Genomic DNA, 26620 nt, shown 5'->3' on the forward strand with positions numbered 1-26620 from the left:
ATTTGAACACTTTGCATGTATTGACTCCCAATGTGCATTTCCCATTCAATACTCAAGTTTATTATGGTTTATCCCTAAATCAAACATTCAGGGGCAGCAATATCTTGTCATGGCAGGAATGGGGGGGGGGGGGGGTATTTAAGGAAGTTTGGCAACTGAAGGGGGAAGGTTTACCCCCCCCCCCCCCTCTGGGCCCTCTCCCACTACAATTTTGTATTTTGTTGTGAGAAAATTTTGCAACATCCTTGTGTAAATCTTACTGGGAGGATGCAAAGTGACAGAATGACAAAAACAATACACATTTTAGTTTTTAACTTTTAAATTCCTGACCCAACTTAATTTTTTTTCTACAACTGTAATCACAGTGATTTTTCAAATTTTCAAGCGATTGATGTTATGCGTCTTGACAAAGCGCCCCCTTAGGCTAGACTACGGCATTACAATGTGTTTTTTCACTCACCTTGGACTTGTTTCCGTCTTTAGCAAGAACTGCATAGAAGTCACTGTGCAAGGCAGCTCCACATAGTGTAACATGCTTTAGAGAGGACACAGAGCATATAATCTCTGCCATATGATGTGATATAATTGGTCCAAATTCTCTACTTACTCCACGATCGATCTAAATCAAAGCAAAAACAAAAACAAAACAAACAAAAAATTAAAATATGAGAAATTCAGAGTCCATTGATAAAGTTTAAGACCACCTCAGATTTTGTTGATGCTTCTGTCACTCGGCCTGCATTAAGAAAGTCTCATTGAATGATTACAGAATGGTTACTTAATACAGTGGTCGATATCATCAGAGTAGTGCTACGAAACCTATATGATCCCAAATTTATTTGCAAAGGAAGGCCTGCTATAACATTTTATCTGCAATGCAGCATGGTAAAGGCCATTTTTAAAGGGCCCTAAATTATTCCATCCATCAAAATTAAGGGTTACTCCGAAGTCTGAGCATCAAATGATCAAGAGGACTGGTTGCAGCAAAACTGAGGTGTAGGATGCCATTTCAAGCAGTTTATTTTCCAACCAGAAAAGGGTTGGTCGTCCAATAAAACTAATTCAAATAGTACTGTTGATATTTATCATATGCCTATAATGATGGGTATATGAAATGATACTGCCAAAGTATTATCATAATGTATGTTTCACATCAACCCCCCCCCTCCCCTCCACTACAAAAAAAATAGACAGTCAATAATCATCATTGCCGGTAGTATATCCACTTAAAAATATCATTAGTGTAAAATATTGTATTAAAGACATCTCCTTGAAGACTTGTGCAAATTTGTTAATAATGCTTCCTTCTCATCTCTTTCTTTCTCTCCTAAATGTTGTCTTGTGTATAAAATATTTGAAACTTTATCGATTTGATTTTGTATAGTGCTTGGTCTTTATGTCCATGCCACTTTTATTAAACAAATAATCTGTCATTGATTTTAAATGTGTTGTTTGAAAAGGGGGAAAACAATTATTTGATTTGATAATCAGGTATAAGGTCATGGATGTAAGAGAGTGCATGAAAGTAGGCATATTAAAGCTTATCTGCCATAGTTTACAAGAGGGATTAGAACGTCCTGCAAGGTCACTGGACAGGTGGTTATCTCATCAACTCAGCTCTCAGTTAACATAAGAAAAAGAGGATCATGGGGGACCAATGGTCACCGATTAGGCATTGTTTGTTATATAGAGGGCGCAAGTAGCTACAAGTAGTGCAGTGGGCCTTTAAAATTCCATGTACCTGGAGTACTGGTTAAACTGATCTGAAATGTTCATATCATGTGAATGATATTGTCAAGCGAGCAAGCACAAAACTATACATGCTCAGAATATTAAACAGATTCAAACTTCCAGCAAATGATCTATTATGTGTCTACTGTTCTTACATTTGGCCAAAGGTAGAATATTGTGCCCCTGTTTGGCACTCTAGGCTAACTGAACACCAAGGTAAACAGATTGAAATATTCAAAAATGAGTGTGCTGCCTTGTGCTTGGACTGCACTAATGTAATACCAACATGCTCTCTGAGAATTGGAACTACCTACTCTAAATGAAAGGAGAGAAAAACTAGCATCGAGTTTGGGCAAAAGATTGACCAGCCCATCATCAAACTTTCACCACGGGCTTCCTCCCTTGCGATCAACTTTATATTGTCGATCATTGCGAAATGGCCAAACCTAGTCCGAAGTTTTTTGTATAACAGAGCGCTACAAAAGAAGTGCTCTCCATTACCTCATCATAGGCTCTTGAATTTAAATTTAAAGTAAAGGGGGGGGGGGAAGGGAGCCATAAATAAATTTGTTGTGCAATATACTTAGGTAAAACTACCAGCAAAATCCCATTATTCTCAGTTTAATGCGTTTATCTTGTCATTTTTGTCCATTATTTAGTGTTAATTAGATTTCTATACCATATGTACAATTTTACACTCCATTCAAACCCTGCAAAAAAAATTGATGCACTTTATCAATATTGACCAACTTGACGGTTTATAATTATGCAATATTTTTTTTTACTCTTTTTAATACTCATACCGTTGATTAAAATTATATTCTTTTTTGAATTTATTATAAATACTTTAAACCTTGAATTAAACCAAATATCTGTAACCAAATTATTGATGTATCTGCCGACAACCCACAGGCAAGAGAGAGGGAGAGAGAGAGGGGGGGGGGTGGAAGGGGATAGATATAATGGTGGGAACAATGGACATAATTTATTGATCAAAAGTGTGATTTAATTCTCTCCATGAATTATGTTTCATGACTTATATTTATTCTGTTTCTGTTTTTCTTAAATTATTTAATCTACAGTGTTCTATGTACTGTAAGTATCATCTGGCTTTTGGATATTCTTACCATATTTAGTATTGTACTTTATGTAATTTTAAAACATGCTTGTAAAGTGTGAACAATTCAGCCATTGGCTGCTAATCATATTTTGGTTAATACCATGAATAAATGGATAAATAAAAAAAACATTAAATACCGGTAGCCATTCCTAAGAAAAAAATGTGTGCCTGAAGATGCCTGTTGGGTTTGCAATTGAAGGGGAAGTCCACCCTGATATTAAGTTGGTTTTAATAAAAGTAGGAAAAGGAGAGAAATAAATTATTGAAAGTTTGAGCAATATTCAATTAAAATAGGAACATTTTGAGTTTTAAATCATTTTAATAATTTTTTGCTCAAACTGTCACTGACCCATTTTTCTCATTTTCTGCTTCTATTCAAACCAACTTAATATCAGGGTGGACATCCCCTTTAAATTATAATACTTATTAATGTACATAAGATATCAAACTTACATCTTTATGTACACCTAGTCCAGTGAATAAATAACCTGCTATTGTGTGTGCTGTCATGAATGGCCATATTGTCAGAGATGACATTCTACCCCTCACCAAGGCTGCAGTATCTAGGTCCTGACTCTCAAAGGATACATCAACCAAGAAATCCGTCTCCTCATGGTCTGAGGTGTTACCCTGTACCATGCATTTCATGACATGCTTTGCAATGGTTTTGTCCCGTGACACGGTGAAGTACAGGAGATACCGAAACTCTTCCTTTCTAGGCAGCACTACTTGCTCAATCAGCCTGTTGAATTCATTGTGATCTAATTCATACAGGGAAGAAAGATGGACCCCAGCCATGTACTCTTGAAACAGTTTGTGTGGAAAGAAGATAGTAGACTGCAGGAACATACTGCTCTTATCATATATAGATGACAATTTTTTCTCCTGAGACAACACCCCTACTCTGCAAGCTGTTTCAATGGAGTCTGAGCACTGTGCAAAATCACCTTCTTTGAAACTAAGGGTGTTTTCTTGTAGCCCGATGAAAGCAACTTTGGCAACTGGTTCCATGAGCTTCTCAATTTGAGAGCGATAGGCTTGGAAAGATGGGCTGTCTAAAACTGGGATTTTTTTCTGAGCATAATGCACCTTCAAGAATTCAAATATTTCATCAAATATTTGAGAAAAAGTTCGTAATGACTTAAACTTTTCTTGTTTTTCATCATCAAGTTCTCTCCACATCAGACAGAGCATAGCTATGTAGATAGGATACGGAGCCATATTCTCAGATATGATGACATTGTCTTTGGTTAATTGGATAAGCTGATCTGCTTTGGCCCCATCATCTTGAAAGTACTTGTGAATGTAAACCTCCACATTCTCCTTGCTAAATCCTTCCACATGTATGAAAGTGTATTGGTTCCTTAGAATATCATCCCATCTAATCTCTGTGACCTTCCATGGGCGACTTGTCACCAACACCGGGCAGGTGGCAAGTTCATCTGAACGAAGAATGTCTGTAAGTGCAATGTCACCTCTCTCTGAAGAACTTCCACTTGCCTCTGCACTGTTGACTCTTGGCTGCGAAGTGGCACTTGATGGGCTTCCTGACTTTGGCTGCCGTAACTTTCGCCGCTTATTCTTGTTCTTCTTGGATTCTGATCTTGCCTTGGTTTGATCAGCAGACTTTAGCTGGTGACATTCTGACTTTGAACCAGCTTTCCTTTGCTGTACAATATTGCCATCCATCTCATCTACTCCATCAAATGCAATGAATACGTGTCTTGGATTTGAACGGATGTACTCAGTGATCTGGCAGGCTGTTGCTGGGTTGTCCTTTGAGAGATACGACTTGGCAATCTCACCGATTGTGTTTTGCTTGGCTACACGAAAAGGGACAACAAGTACCCACACAAACTTTGGAAGAACAGGATTTTCAGTTATCCAGTCCCAGGCAATCTTAGCACAGAATGTTGTCTTTCCAGCCCCAGCCTCTCCCTGGACCATGATCCGCTTGGGGAACTCCCCATTGACTTTAAGATCAAAGAGATCCCTGTACTCAAGTGGTCGCTTGCTTTGTCTATATTCCTCTTCCAGGACAAGGTTTGTGTACATGTCATTGAATGGCGCAATAGAATCGGGGTTGAGAGGATCAGCTCTGATCTTACAAAGAGTTGTCCGGTATTTGAATTTGAAATCATCTGCACATCTCTTGATCAGGTCAGGAGAAAGTGTTGGGGTCTGTGATCCTGGCATTGTAACAGGTGCACCTTTGAATTTAATAAAATTAGTGTGATAATTTCTTCTGAATATCAAAATGTTTTTGTTTAGGATATTCATAACATATACACATGAACATAAGAACAAATTTCTGATGTATTTATTGTTATCAACTTTTCATTTTCATTTTAGTCCTGCTGTTTGAAGGTGTTCTCTGGACCAAGATTCAATGAGAACAGATAATAATTTATTGTCTTTGCAGTTTAATTTCTGCACATCATACATGTATATTATTGTTGATGCATGACATGTCTGTTTGTTTTCTTTTCTACGTATCTCAATAGAATTTGTCTTTAGGTATGAAGGTATATACATGTCTATTTATGTTTCCATATGTAACATGCCAATCTCATTGATTTGCATGACTAACAGTATGGACAATAATGATGAACCTTATAAGCCTCATAAATTGTAGCTCAAAGAACAATTACAATTCCACTCAATATAGAAAGAACTGAGAGAAATGTAAATTTTCCTTTTGTTTTGTACACATTTTGGGGCTGACATAAATAAGGTTACACAAGATAAAAAGGGCTCTGCAATGGTGCAATTTTCATAAACTTGGTGTCAAAAGATGAGCATGACTTGAAAAAAATAGTCAGAAAGTGGCTGGGTTTGAAATCTGTGAAATGCCAAGAAATTTGTTGAACGATAATCCTTGTACAGCTTCATGTAAAACCTTACACAGCACATAGTGAGTGGGTCTGTAACCATGTATTAATGACCACAGCCCATGCGACCGACAGCCCACACGACCGACAATATCTGTCTAGCAAACCATCTGAAAAGTTGTTAGAAGGTGCATGAGACCAACGACCGATGGACTGACAGCCCACATTGTGGGTGTTCTGACATTTATTTTAAGGGTTCACCAGACCGGCAGTATCAGTCTTGTCGGATGTTCATCTATTGAGATGTCCTGCTATAAGTAGCACTATTTGTACCAAATGAGAAAGTGTCAAATCAGTGTTTGTTGGCTGCCTGCAAGAGCAATACATTATCAATAGCAGTAAAGGCCTTCTTGCAGGCAGCCGACATAAATGATTCCTTCTTTTTCTCACCTGTCCGCTTCAGGACTAGACTGCCAGCAAGTAGTTTGCCAGAGAGGGACCCTAAGTCACTTCTTTCTAATTCCTCTGCTAGAAGAGCCCTGATGTCTGTGCCCGGAAGATGTTTGTCTCTCCATCTCGTGAAGACTGTCATCAATGCATCACTGGTATTTTGGCTGCGTTCCTTGATTTGCCCAAGCTCTACAATGGAGATGTCCAGGTTAATGCCCACCTCTTGGTAGTGGCTAGGTTCAATTTGCTTGGACAGCTTTAAGAATTCCTTTTCACTGACAATCCTGTAATTAAAAACAAGAGTTTATCAAGCATCTCTTAAATATCTCTTAAAGCCCTTCTTAAGCGTTGGGAGCCCCAAATTCGCCACTATTTGGAGGCAAAATTTCACTTAAATTGTAAAGATTTTCCCCAAATAATGTGTTTGAAGACAAATATTGATAAAAAGAATACATAATTTCGATTTTCTGTTGTACGCAAAAAACCTAGATTTTGTATTTGTCAGAGTAAAATGGCAAATTTGTTCTTATTTTATTTGTTTTCCTATTTTCAAGGTCATCTAGACATTAGAGGGCGTTGGTGATAGAAAATATTTCGCTTGTCTGAATATATGCAAATTAGGGTGTGGTGCCGAGAATGCCTAAAGGTGTGTACGTGTGGATTTAAATCAGTGCAGTTGACTAGAAGACGGAGGTTGTATAGTCCGGCAGCCAAATCCAGATTATTGGCCTAACCTTGTTTTAGGGTCCATAGTTTTTTTTTCAATGGATTTTGATTGCCTAGATCTTCTATTTCAAGAATCCGATTGCTGACACTCTGTCAGCCTTGAGCAATTTAAGATATATGACGTCATACAAAATGGCCGCCAAAGTACATGATTTTCCTTTAAAAATGAATAATAAATATAAAATAAGGATTTTTCTACAATTTTTGTCAGCCAAATGTCCGTGTCTCTCTAGGACCTTCACTAAAAAAATGTTTCGTGATGTTGCATGACCATAGATGACCAGCTTATTTGCATATTTTGAAATAGCGCCCTCTATAAACATATTAATTTGAATAAAATATGTGTGCCAGCCAAATGCCAATTTCTTAAATCTATGTCACGTTGAAATCATATTAAATGCTTTTGGGGGGCAACAATTGCAGTTGTGCTGCATTAATCTTTCATCGTGTTTGGTACAATTTAGATAGGGTAGGTGTGGGGAATAGAAGACCCTTAAGCACATTTGAATAATTTACATAAACATGAACAATGTTACACATACAGACATTTTTGTATTCTCTTTAGTATTTTTTCACTTATTTGGTAACGAAATTGTGGTCATGATGTAACTGATTAATAAGATTACAATGATTAATGACGTCATCACCAAAGGTCTCTCATTACCTACATGTGTAGGTAATAAGGGACAGTTACAAATCAAGACATTTTAAATACAATTTGAATGAAAATGGGATTGTTATAGTTAGTTCAAACACTTTTTGAAAGAGATACATGCAGCCAATGAACGTACTGTAATTTTGAAACGAATTTAAAACAATGTGGCCCAAAATATTTCTATAGTTTTTTGTTTACAGTAATAAAGGTGCTCTCAATTATGTTAAAATACCTTCAGAATAATGTTCTGGCAATATGACTTTTACTTTGATCAAACTCACATCATAGAAACAACTTCTTAAAATTAAATGCATTCAAATTAGAATGGTGACACGTACAACCAAATATGTTTCATGATAGTGCCTTTCAACATGAAATGGACAACTGGGGAGAAGTAGGCCCCCATCATGGACCTAGGTGTCCCCCATTACCTACATACATTTCTGATCAGACACCATTCATAATGTGAATTGCAACACCCATTCACAACACACAATGGCCATAAGCTTTCTGTGATGGTTGGCAAATTTCAAAAACTTCATTTTAAAACTAATTTTTAAGAGCCACCCCTAAATATCTGCATACACCACAACATTCAGTGAAAATTGTGTTTTTATATCAGAGCAAACTGTTACGATCAAAATTGCTTATCTTGGTCGATTTTGCCAATTTTCTCGGAGAGAGAACGCATTGTAGTCTTCGAAATGAATTGGATATATGCAGTAGTGTTGTTGAAGGCCACATATGTCGCTATATCAATATTGGAGCCAACACGGACAGACAGTGATGGGTTCAAGCTTGGTGGTCTCCAATTCCCTACACCTTTCCTACATAATGTCAAGAAAAAATGGCTATGAAAGAATTAATTTTTCATCAAATCGGTGAGAAGTGGTTTTACGGCACACATTATTATTCAATTGATAGGCTTTATTTAGACCAGCATTGCTCCAACGTCAGTGAATGTGGATAAAGCAGTTGACATCTATACTAGACAGATGCATGATTTTCAAAAGAAATTACCTGGTGGATTCTATTACACAATTTCCAAGAAAGTTCAAACCGTGGCAGCCATGAAGAAGTCAATGTTGGGGTACGAAAGTCTATGAAAAGTTGATCTACTCCAGAGTAATAGGACTGCAGACAAGTTCAAGAGAGGTCAATGTCAAGGACATTTTGTCATAAGAGCTTTCAGCAGTCCCAACAGCACTTTTTGATGATTCTGGAAACGAGCATTCCCATGTCAAAGACGGACTTATAGAATTTGACAAAAGTTGAGATGTCAGCCAGGCATGAGACACTGGAACAACCTTGTACAGTCATTGATGGTTGTGCTGTGCTGTGGATGAAAATCTGATGATGTTTGCTTGGTGTTTGACAGATCCGAGAGTATCTAGAGGTCATAACGGGTCGAGAGTCCCGCGTCACTGCTGCCCTCCAAGAAACCATCTCTTACTGTTCGTCGTCGTCGTCGTTGTCATATAGATCATGGCTCACCCTTGTGACCCGTTTGATGAGACCTTTTGATCGGCATCTGTCTCCTGCAATCCAGTAGAATGTCTTTAGTATTTAGAGGGTGGCTAGTGATTTCCCTAAGGTCGTCAGTCCATCTGAGCTTGAGTCTTCCTTTGTTACGTGTTCCTTCAAAGGTACCTTGAATGATAATTTGTCAAGGTTGTCTCTTGATCTTCTGCTAACGTGACCAAACTATTGTAGCTTGTACTTGTCAATCCTGGTAGCAAGTGGCGGTTGATTTCCGATGATGGACATTAATTGTGTCCATTGGTGTTGTAATATCTTCATGATATCCCAAGTAGCTTCCTCCAACACCGCATTTCAAAGGCAGATATTGCCGAGCTTCCACCCTCCTTGACAATCATTGACCCAAGAACATTATATAAACTTGTCCACTTGATCAACTTCTTCTCCATCAACCACCATGCTCTGTTGCATGTAGTTAATTTCCACCAATCATGATCTTAGTCTTGTTCACATTGAGGTAGGGTCCAAATTATTCACTTGCATCCTTCACTCTTTTTCAAGGAGTTCTAGTAGTTCTTCTGATGTTCTTGTTATAAGTGTTGTCAGTGGCATACTGAGCAAAAACACTTGGGCAGAAAAACAATCTGCATCACCACCACTCATACATGTTACATGCAGGCCCCGCGGAATTTTTTTTAGAGCGGGGTTGGGTGAAGTATTTACGATCAGGAAGAGCGGAGCGCAAATTGGCGTGGTGTTCAAGGGGCACAGCCCCCGGAAACTCAAGGGTTTCAGGCATTTATTAACTGTAAGATGAACATATTTTGATACCTCATTTGACCTCGGGTCACTTTCTTTCTTTCTTTCTAGTTCTCTTTAACATACTTTATACAAAAAGTGAGGGGGGCTCGGGTCCCCTGAGCCCTGCTGTTCTGTGGACCCTGACATGTAGGCTTTTAAATAAGCATATATTTTGCTTGACTGTGAATTTAGGATTTGTCACTTTCCAACATACGCTTAACAAATAATAATTTACTAAAAAGTGAGAAAAAACCCAGGAAAATCATGTCATTTCAGCAACATTTGTTAATCAGTGGTATCGAATATATAGAAAAAACAGTTTGAATTTTGTTTGGGGTTCAACTGTCCCCCCCCCCCCCCAACCCTTCCCCATCAATACGCCAGAGAGTGTTGTATTGTCGGCGTATCTTAGGTTGGTGATCGTTCGTCCACCAACAGAAACTTGACCATAAAATGCCTTTCTCATGATGAATTCAGCATATATGTTGAAAAGTTATGGTGATAGGATGCAGCCTTGACGGAAAACTTGACCAATAGTGAACCTTTCGGTGTAGCCATTCTCTGTTCTTACTGTTGCTTCTTGGTATTGGTAGAGCGACTGGATGAGTTGAATTATATGTGCTGGAAAGCCCATCTAGCTCATAATCTTTCATAGGCGTTCATGTTGTACGCAGTCAAAAGCTTTGGAAAGATCAATACAGCTAGGGAGCGAAGTTGTTGAAACGTGTCTCTAGTGTTGCTAACTTCACTATCTTTTCATGACAACAAACTACAGTTGATCGACATCATAATTATATGCGCGAATCTGCAGGATGATTGGGTGCTCAGAAATAGGCAAAAGCACAAGAAGGCCTTTACCGTCAAGATGAGGTTCCTGTTGAAGTGATTTCAGGCAGTGATGTCATGCCAAGGAACGGTCTGTCCACAACATAGTTATGATGAAGCAGGCAACATCAAAGTACAGCAAGCGATTTGAATTGATGCTAATGAGAAGATGTATGTTAGGTCCTATAGTGGATGACACAGACGTCTACGTACTACTTTTGCATCATTATCTACATGACGGACTTATAAAACGCCAATGACCATGGAGACGCCCCTTCACAAATCGAACTGTTATTGATGTTCCTGCCATTGTAGACAAGTTAGGAGATATCATTCCATCAATGTTGGCAGGACATGCGTTGACGGGATGCGACACTCTTGGGGCATACTTTGGCATTGGATAGGGTACAATGCTGAAAGTGATGAAGCAGAAGATTCGACTCCCTTAGAACTCAGTTGGCAATGTTGATGCAGCATGGTCATATGTCATCACTCAACCTACTCAATGCTTTGCTTCATGTTATGGACAGTCAACAACCAACTGAATGTCAGAGGCTCGTATCAACGTGTGGCTATCAAGGGTCCGAAGACTAGGAGCTCCAAATACCCCCAAACCTTGCCTCACTACCTCAAACTACTAAAGCGGTTGTAGAAAATGTTAAGAGAGCTCATTTGCAAACATGCGTGTGGAAGCACGTATTACAGTCACGACCTCACTTTGCAGAATTAAGTGTTAAATGACACCCTCTTCCGCATGGAATATTTTAGTGTTCCCAACACTTTAGAGGGCTTTTAAACAAATTTCAAGATTTTGAACCAAACTTATAAACGGATATAGTCCTGTACCGTATTGGTAGTTCGTAATTTTTAGGTTAATTTAAAAGAATCTAGTACCTTAGAATACAAATCTAGTTTCTTAACGCTGTCACTGAAAATGGGCATTTATCAGCATATGCCACCTCATATCTATGGGACAGAGAGCATAAAATTCAACTGTGTTTTCTTCGAGTATCAAATTACAAAATAAAAATAAATGTGCAGCACAATTTTTACTCACTGTATCCAGTGCATCTGACTCATGACATATGATAATCTCATGTTAGAAATTGGTATTTGGCCATCATTTTGAACTATGCAAGTTAATGTGTCTATAGAGGGCGCCATTCCGAATTATGCAAATTTGCATATCATTTGTGATCATACAGCATGGCAATTTTTATTTAGTGATGATTCTAGAAAAAAATCAAGATATTTGACTGCCATTTAATGTAGTAAAATGCTGTTAAAACTTTTTATATCATTAATTTTGGTTAAAAAGGGGATTTTGGCGGCCATTTTGTATGACGTCACATATCTCAAATTGCTCAATGCTGACAGAGTGTCAGCAATCGAATTCTTCAAATTGATGGTCTAAGGAACTATAATCCGAAGAAAAAAAAACTATAGACCCTAAAACAAGGTATATCGAGATGGCTGCCGGACTAGTAGCTGGACGTGTGAGAGGTCTTGAACATGTACCCTTATGTGTGTTGTGGAAGTTGCTACCAGAGCCTTGATTTTGTATTCGGCGCAAGCAGTCTTTTTCCTCAGGCGACACCGTTACGAGAGGTATCCTCCATGTAGCCCAGAACCTCGATTTTCCTGCCATTGGCAAAACCTTGTCAACATAACTGTAAGTAGCTTTCTATACATAACCTACGTGTGATAATGAGATTCAGATAATTTACATATTTACAGTGTGCAAGAAGCACCACGTTAGAGCAAATTAGCTTGTACATGTATGTGTATCAAAAGTAACTATTCACGAACACGTGACGAAAGAGCCGTTCATGAACTATCGTTCTCGTGAGCGTCGTTCAATAGGGATAATTATATACGTTTATTAATATAAATGCTTTAACGCTTCATGCATAAATTTTGAAATTATATGTAAAAGAACATTTGATTTTGTGTTAATGAATTAACGCAGTACAACCTAGTAGTAATGATGAGAAACAATTTATTATTGAAATTGTTGTGCTAGAAATGACTTAATTTCTCTAACAAATTTTTATTGACATAACGAAATTCTTATAATGATTGATTAAGTTTGTGGGTCATCATCCTTCCGACACAAGTCTCTAGGAATCTATTCATCGTAGAAACCATGTTGGTTTTGGATCTTCTGATATAGCAATTAAATCTTACTTTTTGCCCGGGTCAGTTAGATTGGTGCATGACCCTAGTTAATAATGAAAAGAAAGTGTAGTGGAAGGAAACCATGTTGGTTTTGTTATAACCGGATAAAGAAAGTCTGGTGAAGTAACCTTTATTATTTCATCGTTTGCTTTATTCGAAAATGATTATTAGAAATAAGTGTTGAAACCGTAGAAATTAAATATCATGTATTTTGAAGGATATATTGATAATTTCATTTATAGCCGTGTAACGAGGGACAAGAACGTTCTACACTACAAAACTAGTAGCACGCTGAGCGTCGTCGAATTAGCATCCAAGAATCGCCGAGTCATTATATCCGGGATCTGGAAGCACATGACCGATTGCCGTAATGAGCGATTACGGGACATCAACCTTCACAAGTCTCCAAGCATCGAATCGTCGTAGGAACCATGTCGGTATTTGATCTTCTGATATAGCAACAACTATTAGCAAATACCAAACAAAAGGCCTTTCACCTTATTCGGACAATTGTCTTAATTTCGGACACTTAAAAAAACGGGAAGTTAACTTTAGACGGGACTACACTCGTGGGTATTGGAGTAATTAATTGACCGTACGTATATGTACATATTTGTGTAACAGCAGATTTCTATGAATTTAGATGTTGATGTAGTTGTCAATAAAAATTCTGTAAAACTCATTTATGAGAGTCTTTGGGGCTATTTTGTTATATCAGGGAAAATCTTGACAGTATTCTTTCATCAATATTTGACATCAACACATTTGTTTTTAAAATCCTGCAAAAATTTGTTTAAAATGACATCCCTTTTCACATTATGATACAATTTAAGTGAAATTTTGCCATCAAATTTTGGGGGCTCTCAACACTTTGGAGGGTCTTGAAGTATCTCTTATTGTGGTGTAACCCCTACTGTATATTCATTAAAGCACCTATCTTCATACTTTGTAAGTTTAGTTCAGTTCTTGATGAGCTTTTGGGCGAAACAGACTGTACAACTAACTACATGGAAGAATAAACTACTCCAGCCTACACATATGTACACTAGCTTCTACAGCTGAGCACTGTTAGTACCTGCATCTTCATGATCATACCTGTCTGATTTCATTAAGCTACATGTACTGATGAGATTTATTCAAAGGTGTATTGAAGCATTCAGACTCACGACTTGTACCTTATTGAGCAGTGCACTTGAATATGGAAGAAAAATTGGCATGCATGTATGTGGTGTTATACTTAATAGTAAGAAAAATACTTAATATCCCTACTGCTCATTACTGTTGCAATAAAGAACTGGAAATAAGTTCAAATAAATATAGACTGACCTGTCTGGTCCAGGGTTGGTTTCAACATCACCAGATCTCACCAGGAGGATCATGAGCAGATAGAAAAGGCAGAATCCATCCATGGTGCAAGATGTTCTTCTCATTCGACAGAAACTCAGTCTGCTGGAAAGGTACATGAAGGATAACCCCAGCAAGACATCCTGTAATTGACAATAAAAAAGGGGGATTCTACTTACTATGCATATATTAAAGTGACATGTATTTACAGTGTACATGAAATGGATTACTTTTTAAAGCTTTTTTTCCGTATCCAAATATTTGCCTCTTGACTTGTGTGATATAATACTGAACTATATTTAAAGATAAAAGGGGGGAGGGGGGGGGCGCCCATACAAAGGGAAACTTACACCATTTTAAGACATTGATATATATACCCCTACATTGTCATGATTGTGATTAGACTATCAGGGATGACATCAATATTTTTTTCTCTCTTTATGTGGTACAAGATACTGCTAAAGCAACAAAGTTTGCATTTGGGTGTGACGGTCAGAATATTAATTTTCGAGCGAGCCAGCAAAAAATAAAAGATTTGTGAGGTCCCAGTGCGAAAAATTTAATCTTAAAAAGAGGACAAAAAACAACATAATTATAACAACTACAAATGCGAGCATGTATAGTGAGCAAGCTATAATGAAAATTAAAGATAAAGGGGCTCTAAGTAGCTTTAAATTAGGGTAGCATCACAAGCATGTTATGGAGAAAGGAAAAGTAGGCACTTATCAGAAGATGGGGCACTTCTTGCACCTGAAAAGGCCTCAACAGAGATGGAAAAAGGCACTTGTGAGAATGGAAATGGGGAATCTGTTGAAGGAAAAGGGCGCCTATCAGATTTTAATAGGGGAATTCATTGGTTATAAAAAGGGGCATTTGGAAAAGGGGAAGGGGCTCATCAAAAAAAGGAAAAGGGGCACTTATTGCAAAGGAAAAGTGGCAGTTGTTGAAGGAAAGGGGGCACTTATTGAAATCTCAAATGATAACTTACCTGTTTGAAGTTTGAGTTTAATTTTATGAGGGAGTATTGGGAAGAGATTAATTGAGAGCCCGCTTCGCACATGTGCACTCATTCTTTGTAGCCACAAAATGTGTTCACTGATCCTGAAAGGTCAAATAACTTGCATAATGGACGTGAACTAGAGTTAAACTCTATCAAAAGGGAGGGAGAGGAGGGCAATTAATTTCTTCCCTACTCCCTCATAAAATTACACTCCAATTTCAAACAGGTAAGTTATCGTTATTCAAAGAGAGGAGCAAAATTCGTCTACAATTCGCCTTCAAGGATCTCCCTTACTCTAGCTTCAAAGCTCATGAGAAATTCACAGCACACACAAATTGATATTATTCTTCAAATATATTTTTTCTGTTTCAGAAGTCGGTGAAAAGAGGCTTCGCTTTTTTCCAGAGATAAATCTGGGACAATATGAATATGCAACATATGCTGGAGTGTCTCTGCCCAGTTTCGTGATCGTGGTGAAGTTAGTAGTTTTGTGTAAAACTGCTTTCAAAACTAGGGGAAGATTCATTAAAAAAAGCTGGATACTACATCAATATTGGAGGTGTGCGCATGCGGCCGTGCGTGCAAACCATATGCAAAATGTGCCATCGATCGGCTCTTTTTACGCTGTGGCTGCTGCAGTCCAGTAAACTTGATTGAGTTACAGTTGCAAGTTGCAGGCAACTTCAAGATATTTTCACAGTACCAGCCCATACCAGTTTATTTTTCAGTCATTGTTGGCTCAATTTTGACCGCACATCAGCATGTTTTACTTGCGACAATACAAAGACAAAACCAACAATGCTTGATCCATATCCATACACACCCGAGTCCAGCCCAAACAATCCTGCAAGTACATGTATAATGGTACGTAGGACTACCCTTAACTTGGCTCCCATGAATGTTTCGCCATGGGCTCGTCGATGACATTGCCTTTGATTTTTTTTTAGAGATAACCGTGGAATAAAAATTTATGAATGAAAAGATATTTTGAGAAAAGCTTTGATATGTTTTGATTTATCATTTACAAAAATATCGACCTGGTGTCATGACGGAAAATATGTAAAATAGGCCTGCTGCAATATTTTCTGTTTTAAAAAACTGGCGCTTCATTTCGCTCAGTTTTCACATATTAAAGCCCCTCTGCACTACTTTGGCATGGAGGGATTAGACCTCCCTGCAAGGCATGGAGGGATTAGACCTCCCTGCAAGGTCACTGGTAGGTGGTTATCTAATCAAATCAGCTCTCAATTAACATAAGCAAAAGGGCATTATGGGGGATCAAGGGGTACCGCTTAGACATTGCTGGCTGTATAGAGGGCGCAAGTAGCTAAAAGTAGTGCAGTGGGGATTTAAAACAGGGTAACGAGGTTTAACAACTAACTGCAATATTTATGAGTAAGAACAACTCTTATTCTTCAATTTGACATTTCAATTATTTCATTTGGTGGTTTCTAAAGCAAGATTTTACAGTTTAGCTGAGACTCTTTCGTAGTGGTTTACCGTAAACAAGTGTAGTGATTCAGCCCGAGCCAATACGGCTCTGGCGGATATATGCGCGCAAGTCCCGCATTTGGGCAACACCCGCGGTAGTTTCCGCGGTCATGCCGATCACTGGGTACAGCAGATTGAACCTGGAATAGCAAGCGTGCAACAACACTGCCTACTGCTGTGTTCCTTAATTGTTCTCGGATCTCAACGTAGCTTCATGGAGCTCCACACATCGGTGCGACAACGAGACATCGTCGAGTACCAGTATAGTTATACAGCCTATGGTAGGATAAAAACCTTATTATAGTAGTTTAAGCATATTGCGTAGTTAACCATATTTAGGCCCAGTAAGATAATTATCTGCCCCGTCACTTTACAAGTTAGGTTTAAACATTAGGCTTCACAGACAAAAGCTTTTGCACCCTTTGTAAATTGTACACTAGCCCCAGGTTTTTTCCTAGTTATTTTATTCTTCTATGTTGTAAATTAAGTGAAAGGCGTAAATGAAATGAAACACTGATAATACCACCAAAAAAAAAAAAAAAAATGCCTGTAAAAAGATATAAGAAGGATGAATACAAAAGTCTGAGCTCGAAGCCAGACTATATACACCAAGCTTTCAACAGCATTCTTCCAAGTTCTTGAGTAAAGGTAAAATAAAATACACAAAACAAATTTCGATTTACGAGAATGGGTCAATAATAAAGAGCAAATTGCCTGATACTTATAGAAGGTTTAAAAATGTTAGAAATAAGAAAGATATCCCCATACTTACCAGATGGTTATATTCTGTGACTGTATCGTGGTTTTGGAAACCACTCGTTCATCCGATATCCGCATGCACAAGCTTGTTTAGCGCTAATATAGGCTAGCGTCTGTGGGCTGGCACGGTGGCCGGTGCAGTGGGAAGAAGGAAATTGTACTGTGCGGATCGGATCCGAGCGAATAGTGGTTTCCTATTCACGCAAGTGTCATTTCTGTCTACAGTATTGGCAGCTTGGATGATAATAATCAAGATTCTACGTCAATAGTGAGAAATTAGCTGAAAATACGACGCAATAACTGCGACATTGGTGATCGTTACGCACATAATGCCACTACTGTATTTGTCTATGATGGCCACGGCCCACGCACTGAGAGGTCAGTGGGCCCACGCCCTATCGTGCGTGCGGGCGCGCGCGCGCTCTTATAATTACCTCATGGGGAATCCCCTAAAATTGTATGGTTGTTGTTGTTGGCGTTTAGATGGCGCTCTTCAATCTTGACAGATTATCTGCGCCACGGCGTTCCTTCTTTGCTGCATGTTCATCTTTTCAAACTTGATCTCATGGCTCACTAACTGATGGGGCTCTGTCTTTCCAGACTTCTGTTTTCGAGTTAAGAGTTGGCTCACCTGTCTCGATCAGCGAAGTGCTACTTAATTATATTTAATTTCCTTTCACCATTAGTCGTGCATTTTAATCATTAGGATGTCATCCCTATGATTTTAATATTGATGATAATCAAACATTTCAATCATTATACTCACAGAGGAAAGCGCACTATATCTATACAAAAATTCCAAATCTGTTTGTATCTTTAATATAATCTAAGAGGACTCTAAAATCCGATAAATTCCCTAATAATTTTTACTAAATCTAACGTATTACATTTCAATCGTCCATATTGCTCCGATTGTCTCATTTTCGCTCGCGTGAACATTGCCAGCACAAACCACTGACCTCTAGCTACCTCCTGAACGGATCATCGCCCATTCCCATTCACTATACGTTACGTACTAAAAGGCTGTATTGTCTGACCGTTCATGAATATTCATGTTTTTGCTAAACTCGGCAAAATGTTTGCTTTTACTAAATGGAAAAATTACGGTGGGGGGTTGGATGAAATGGACATAATGAAATAGGCAGAAGTGATCTATGATAATTCATGCTTTTTATGTTTCGTGTGCTCGACCTATAATCTTCAAATCGCTTGGTAAACTGAATCCAAAGTTAGACTTGTTTTACATGTGTATTATAGGCAATGACGAACTTGCAACCTATTTTGAAAAATTACGGTGGGTGAACTTTCAAAAGTCAATGAGACATGAGGGCTCCAATGAAAGAGCTAGTGATAACGTACGTCGGGGTGGATGTGCTTTTCGTTTAAACAAAAAATAATTTTTTAACGATTTTTAAAAAAAACGTCCATAGGCTAACATGTTAGGCTGCTGGCTCTGATCATGCTCTGACGATAGGGGGCGTTGTGAAATGAGACTAAACGGAGCCATATGTTTGCATTATCCTTCTTTCTCTTTTATAATAATAACTAATAATAGTGAACATTTATAATGCGCCATGTCTGTAAACAAAAATGACACTCCTGGCGCAGTGGTGTGGAAATTGTATATACGACTATCAAGTAATTCAAGAAAGAAAGTAAAATACACATAAGTTAAACTTTATATTTCTTGCATTGTAGTAAAAAATGCTCTATAGTTTCTGAACCATACAATGGATACATAGTCCATCTTCATGTTGATTACTAATGTGCTGATGATAATTTAATTTGCACTTCCCTAGTTTCAACTGATGTATTATTACTTCCTTCTTTCTATTAAAACCTTGGATATTTTCTGTTTTTGTGACATATGGCTGAATTCGCCATGCCAATATGCGGTTATAGCTAAAATTAGTTGAATAGCTGAATTAGGACAAAGACATGTTTGTTTTAATCGAGTGTCTGCGAGTTATGGTCGTTGGTCACAATCTTAATCATTTTCTTCACATCTGGTCCGCCAGTTTTTATGTGCAATTTTTCCTTGTTATTATATTCTTCATCATGTTGTAATTTGGAATGGTATATCAGGGAGAGTGTACTCTCCCTGGGTATGTTGTTTAGCTTCTCCAGTCAATGACAAATTGTTTCCCTCTTTTGTTGGGGGTATCTCTATTACTCATTTGGCTACCCCCTATAGGGACTCTCATTGAACTCTTTGCATGAGTGTATTTCTTTTGTGTTATAGTGCTGGCATTGGTGAATGATATATATATATATATATAATGATTTTTTTTTTTAAGGTAGGTTTTATCTGTAAAAAACTTACATCTCGCTTGTATTAGTCAAATTATCGAAAAATGCTTTTGACTGATCAGATCTGTGTCCTTGTTTTGTTTGTTTGTTTTTATTTCCGAAATCCATATATACATACAAGTTGTAAAAAAAACACATACATATAAAACACATTTCAAACGATAAGAAAGTAAGTAAATGTGTAAAGTATAGACAAACGGTTGGATAGCCCATTTCAGAACCATTTTCAAAATGGTCCTGTTCTTCCATGGGGTCCAAAAGCAAAAATCATATTAATTTACATACAATATCAATTTTTATAAAACTCAAAGTAATTTACCAATACACTAACCCCCCCCCCTTATCGTTCCCCCTAACCTCACCACCCCCGCCACCCTCTCGATACTGCCAACCCCTCCCGCCACCCCTTTCCAAGTCCTCCAGTGTATATTATCTCTGTCATAACATTTCAAACTAAACTTTTTAGTTCTTTATTAAATATAGCCAAACTTCTTGATTGTCGAATGTGCATAGACAATCCATTATACAATTTACTTCCGCGATACAGAAACATACGCTTACAATTCTGTGTTTTCGGTTTAGGCAAAATTAAATTAGTACTTCTAAGGGCATAGTTAGTAGTCTTAACAATAAACTTCTCTTTCAAATATACAGGTGCCAAATTGTGAAATATTTTATACATCAAAGTATAACTGTGCCTAACTTGTCTATTTTCTAACATTTCCCAATTTAAAATATTATGAATTTCACTAATTGGTTTATGTTCAGATAATTTATATTTAAGAATAATTCTACCTGCCCTGTTCTGTAATTTTTGTAACATGTCTACTTGAGACTTAGTGCCCGAATGCCATAACACGTCACCATAATCAAAATGTGGCATTATTGCGGCATTATAATTATACAAGTTTTAACCCAGTCTCATTAACATAGTTACGCAACCTTCCTAAGAAACTAATCATTTTTCCAACCTTTTTACATAATTCATCGGTGTGTACATTCCATTTTAATTCACAATCAATAAAAATACCTAGATATTTAAATTTGTCAACTTGAACAATATCATTATCATTAATTTTTAAGTTCAACCTACTGTTTTCTGTTCAACATAATCCTTGATGTAGTGTACAGCAGAGAAGAAAACGAAATGGAGATTGGAGTGAAATACAGAAGACATAAAGAAAAGAGACGAAGAGAGTATGTATTTGTGTCCGTTTCACTATAAAATGCAACATTTTCCCACTCTAAGGGGGGCAAGGAGTATATCCCCTCCCGGCCTGGTCAATCTGCCCCCTCAAATAATTGTAACCATTCAACCAAGGCCTGCCGCAAGATATCTAGGGGTGCCACTAGATAAGTGTTGTTATATATTTTTTGATAAATGTTGATGGAATAACGTCGATTTTAAGAAAACCGAAGATTAGAAACATCTATACAGTTTTTAATTACACTGGGAAGTAGCATTTTGAAGATGATAAAGGGCCTTTCCTCCTCACTTGCTTCGCCCTCAAAGTTTAGAAACAGAATGATTTAAGGCAGGCCATGTGCCTATACATCTCGACATGTGGGCAACGAGGTCTGAGCCCGAATGTCCTTCTATTTGACAGAGAGGTATCCAAATATATCTTATATTTTCCTACCGAAATTACGTTCCCCACGCTCATTCGCTTTACTCACTTGCACCATTTAGCATCAGGATAATTCTGGGCAATGAGATGGCTGAATATCCTCATATTCATGTATCGAGGGGACCGAATATATGAGGTTTTTTATTCATGTACATTCCTCAGTAAGGTGCCCGCATACATTATTATATGTCTTATCTAGTGTGTTGATTACAAAATAATTATTTACCATTTAAAAAATTATCATTTTCTTTGCTCGCTCGCTCCCAAAATTTAGAATCATATATGCACGTTCGTGTGCATATGGCAAATGACGAGTGCCAGAGAAAGGTGAAAAAAGAACTTTATGTGATGGGTTTGGGATCGGGATGGCGAAAAGCTATTTTTTATTCTTAAAAGGGTGCCGTGACAAAAAAAAAGTTTAAAAAACACTGATCTCGTAGACTAAAGACTGCCCCCCCCCATGACTGAGCCCACGCTACGCCACTAGTTCTTAGTATAATAATAACAGTACATGGTTCGTTAGCGGCATGAGGGCATGGGGGGAGGGGGGGTGCAGGGAGGAGGTTTTCCCCTTTCTTTTTATTTCTTAAAAATCTATAAACTTACATTTATGATTGTGATTGTTATGTAATGTTATGTTACTTTGTCATGTTATAATATTTTGCTATGTTACGTTATCTTAAAATGGAAGAATTAAAAATGAATCTTAAAAACAAAAATATGTCATTAGGTGATGGCCAAAGCTAATAAATTTGTTCATAAGTCTTTTGCGATCGTAATAACAACTTTTAGTAGGAATACAATTCAGTCCGTCTTTCTTTCTGCTGGCAGAATTGATGGCCAAAATACTTCCTGAAAGGCATGTTTAAAAAGTTTAACCCTGCATTCTGACGATTATTAATTGAATTAACCTTTACGGACTTTACAATAGTGAGGAGAGAAAACAGAATACACTGGTAGGAGCAGTTCACGAGTTTACAGTTTGATTAGACTACCTTCTTGAGAAAGTACCTTTTGTGTAATGCGGATGATGTTCAACACCTTTTGGGTTTAAATAGTATTTAGTTTACTGTTGTTGATTTCGAGGGTACTATGCAGTGTTTTTCTCTTTCTCCCCCCCCCCCTATTCCCTCCGCTACAAGGCCCCCGAGGCTGGGGATTTGGGGGGGGGGGGGTATGTGCTATACTCTGTATATACTTTATGCTCTATATCATTGAAATTCGAACATCCTAATTGTTGTTATTTTTCCTGTCTCAATCGAGAATATTCCAGCATATCGGAAGTGCTGCGTTTACAATGAGAAAAAACGATCACATGATCGGAAATCCGCTCAAACGAACAATGATATATCGGGATAAATTCTATCATAGACCAGTATAACACACCGTCTTCTTTTACACAACAATTACTACATGTAGTTTAGCCAAGGGACAATAATCATATAGGCATATTCAGCTTGCTATTATCACATAAAATTATAAACGCTGTTCATTTTGTCAGTAACTTTCGGGTGCAGAACACATTGATTAAACATGAGTTCGCTACTCTTCTAGAATTAGAAGAACATTTCATTACAAGTTGATATGAACATGCGTAGCTCGCAAACCTTGAATTGTCACTTTATCTGCATAACGTCATACGAAAGAAGATCTGCCGACAATTAAATAGATGACGACCATTTTGACATTTAGAAAAATCGTCGCTTTGTCAGAGTTCACTTCAAGCTTCGACTATCAAACTGTTCAGAACAAACGATTCTTCGAATTATCACCAAGTATAGAAATATAGAATTTAGCCCACACATCCGAATACTTCCGAATTTATTGCGGCAACTATTTCAGGAAAAAAAGTCAGGCGCGCTTATTTTGGACATCCTCAAAGTTGATATTTGGAACCAGACAGCTCGAGATAAAATAAAATACAATGGCTTCAGGAAAAGCGCCACCGATTGGGATTGATTTGGGGACAATGTGTTCCTGTGTAGGAGTCTTCCAGAATGGGACGGTGGAGATCATTCCCAATGACTATGGAAACCGGACCACACCCAGTTGTGTTGCTTTCACAGACAGAGAGATACTGATTGGAGATGCGGCCAAGAATCAGATGTCAGAGTAAGTGGTTTGAGATTTAGTGCACGATTCATGTGTGACATTGTTCCATGAAAGAAATATTTGAAAAAAATTGTCTTCAAAGGGAAATCTAGGACCCAAATGATCGTGAATCACTGAAGGGTAAGGAGCACTAATTTTGTTCTTCTTTCTTCCAAATTCGTGAGAAAATATTTAGCGCCGAATCAATATTCACCCCCTTGCGCCAGGGGGAGGGGGCTCATCTTCTTTTGTTGTTATTTAAAAAAGATTAAATTTGCATCTTTTTGGCGAGGGGAGGGGGCCTGCCCCCCCCCCCCTAGATCCACCACTGGTGACAGGTGCACGTGTCGTAAATCCTTTGAGCACTTTCCATGTTGACATGCCGCCCCTCCCCTCAATCATCCTGGATCTGCCCCTGTAATACAGTAGTAAACCTAACCTAAAACAAACTGCTATCCAAGTCCTGCCTATAATTCTTGGGCAAAGCAGAGCCCAGATAAATGTTGCCAGAGCAAATGCCGGAGCACCCCTAAATTGCAGAAGAAGCACATTGTTTTCCAAACTGCAAAAATTGTGATATGCCCAAAGTAAAACCAGAACATGGTATGTTGGCCTAGCCGCCTATGTGATAGCTAATTCTATTTCCCTGTTTCTCTATCTTTTCAGGAATCCCAAGAGTACTATCCTCGATGCCAAGCGTCTGATTGGGCGACAGTTCAATGACGAGGTTATACAGTCAGGCATGAAACACTGGCCCTTCACCGTCATCAACACGGACGGCAAGCCGATGCTGCAGGTAGAGCACATTGGTGAAACCAAGACACTGTCTCCAGAAGAGGTCAGCTCCATGGTTCTGACAAAGCTGAAGGAGACAGCAGAAGCTTACCTTGGCGAGAAGATCACCGATGCCGTCATAACTGTTCCTACTTACTTCAACGATGCCCAGCGACAGGCGACCAAGGAGGACCAAGGAGAAGTCCGACGGTCGAGAACTGCATGTTCTTGTTTTCGATCTCGATAGAAGTGAACTCGACGTCTCACTCCTTGTCATTGAAGATGGGATATTCGAGGTACTGACGACGGCTGGAGACGCACATTTCGGCGGAGAGGACTTCGATAGCAGACTCGTCAGCCATCTCGTTGAGGAATTCAAGAGCAGGAACAAGATAGACTTGATGACTAACTGCATAGCACTACACCGCCTTCGTAAAGCAGTGGAACGTGCATCAAGCAGCACTCATTGCTGTATCGAAGTAATTTTTTCGAAGCTGTATCTTTTCGAAGGCCTTAACTTTTACACTAGCATAAGCAGAACAAAAATCGAGGAGCTGTGTTCAGATCTCTTTCAAAAGTGTTTGCAACCGGTAGAAAGAGTACTGCTGAATGCAAAGATTGATAAGAAGAGGATAGATACAGTAATCCTTGTTGGCGCATCGACACGAATCCCAAAGATCCAGAAGCTTCTTCAAGAATTCCTGGACGGAAAGGAATTCAACATGTTCATAAACCCTGAAGAAGTCCTAGCATACGGAGCCGCATTGCACGCAGTTACTGTGTTCGAGATAAAAGTTTTTGCCTGTTTCGATGTTGCTCCTCTGTCTCTTGGTATCGAGACGGCGGCTGGCTCGATGACAAGTATCATTGATAGGAACACCATGGTGCCAACCAGAGCAGCTCAGAGATTCACTACCTATTCGAACAACCAACCAGGTGTCTCTATACAGGTGTTTGAAGGAGAGAGGGCTATGGTCAAGGACAACAATCGCCTCGGCCAGTTTGAGTTGACCGGGATCCCTCCTGCTCCTCAAGGCGTCCCTAAGATCAAAGTTACTTTCGACATTGACGCCAATGAATTATTGACCGTCACTGCTAAGGATTTGATGACGGGTCACACCAACGGGATCACTATCTATCATGATAAGAGACTGTCCAAAGACGACATCGAACGCATGATGAAGGATGCTGAACGATTCCAAACCGAGGATGATGTCCAGCGCGAAGGCATCGCCGCCAAGAATCTTCTAGGGGATGACACCCTCAACCTCAAGACCGCCTTCAGTGACTCGTCTACAGAGAAATGGCTGGGCTCTGATACATTGTGTGAAAGCCCCTCTTAATACAGGTTATGATAAAGGAAAATCGCGATTTGATATTATTACTGCGTATTTAACCTGTAAACAGAAACTGACTCTTAATGTTTATTGTTCGTATCCCTGTTACAGTGGCTATACTTATCTTTACTATAATTATTCATAATCATTAACAAGGTAAAATATCAGTATTGATAATTGGTATAATATAGGCATTACAATTAAGAAGAAAAAAATCTTCATCATGTATGGTACTCTGTGATTTAACCCCAACACCCCCAACCCCTGCGTACGCGCCTGTATCAGACCATTGCATATACACGTATATTGAAATATGCTGCAAACTCTCAAATAGGTATTTCTGTTCATCTAGGTTTCCTACTCAATCTTGCTTTTTGATTATTCGGTTTAATGTTAAGAGCATTTAACTTCCCCTAATAGTTGTGATCGCCACCCCAAATTGTGATTCGCATTTAATTTCGTTCTTTCAAATTCGTTATTCATGCAACAAGCTCTTCAAATGAGTCATGTAAAGTTAGATAAGGTGCATACGATTAAACAAAGAGCCATTCAATATTATTTCTCTAGTCTGTATTTGATATCAGTGCAAATTTCTACGTTTTACCTCGATTGCTAAAGATCAATATAAACAGTGGATGTCAAGAAAGAAAGGTTTTGTTTGCAACATAAGATCTTGTGTACGTTCACTCATCTCTCTTTGTATTAAAAGGTACAGCAATGTGATGCGTATTACACTCGACGTCATTAACAAATAGCCCGCTCTCTGTCACGTCATATCTTCCACTTCACTACCACTGAATGTACCTACCCCCCCCCAAAAAAAAACCTCTAACATACTCTAAATCTTTCCTTTCTCTCCTCTCTTGCTTGCTCTATTTCTCATGTTTCTTTCCCTGTTTGGCTATCAATCTCTATCCATCTTGATCTATATCTCTCCCTCTCTCATACTCTAAATCTCTCCTTTCTCTCCTCTCTTGCTTGCTCTATTTCTCATGTTTCTTTCCCATCTTGGCTATCCATCTTGATCTATATCTCTCCCTCTCTCATACTCTAAATCTCTTCTTTCTCTCCTCTCTTGCTTGCTCTATTT

General features: G+C 38.4%; 1 protein-coding gene and 1 pseudogene across 1 annotated transcript; one reads left to right on the top strand and one right to left on the bottom strand.

Annotated features, from left to right (window-relative positions):
* Positions 1-405: 405 nt before the first annotated feature.
* LOC115921320 lies at positions 406-17490 on the bottom strand. The gene is made up of 5 exons (XM_030978679.1): positions 17404-17490; positions 14123-14283; positions 6133-6416; positions 3305-5061; positions 406-619 (listed from the first exon to the last, which is right to left on the bottom strand). Exons 2-5 carry the CDS (start codon positions 14257-14259, stop codon positions 425-427), a joined length of 2373 nt encoding a protein of 790 aa, XP_030834539.1. The 5' UTR covers positions 14260-14283; positions 17404-17490; the 3' UTR covers positions 406-424.
* A 5703-nt stretch (positions 17491-23193) lies between these two features.
* Positions 23194-25677, top strand: LOC582175 (annotated as a pseudogene).
* The last annotated feature ends 943 nt before the right edge of the window (positions 25678-26620 follow it).

The sequence above is a fragment of the Strongylocentrotus purpuratus genome, unplaced genomic scaffold (genome assembly GCF_000002235.5).
Source record: "Strongylocentrotus purpuratus isolate Spur 01 unplaced genomic scaffold, Spur_5.0 spur5_scaffold_1, whole genome shotgun sequence".
NCBI lineage: Eukaryota > Metazoa > Echinodermata > Echinoidea > Camarodonta > Strongylocentrotidae > Strongylocentrotus > Strongylocentrotus purpuratus.

Bases quoted from the DNA above. Each gene is read 5' to 3' on its own strand.
- LOC115921320 (XM_030978679.1), bottom strand. From the start codon at position 14,259: ATGTACCTTTCCAGCAGACTGAGTTTCTGTCGAATGAGAAGAACATCT. The intron at 6,417-14,122 runs GTCAGTCTATAT...TTTTAATTACAG, and splicing joins ACCAACCCTGGACCAGACAG to GATTGTCAGTGAAAAGGAAT. The intron at 5,062-6,132 runs GTGAGAAAAAGA...TTAAATTCAAAG, and splicing joins TCTAGTCCTGAAGCGGACAG to GTGCACCTGTTACAATGCCA.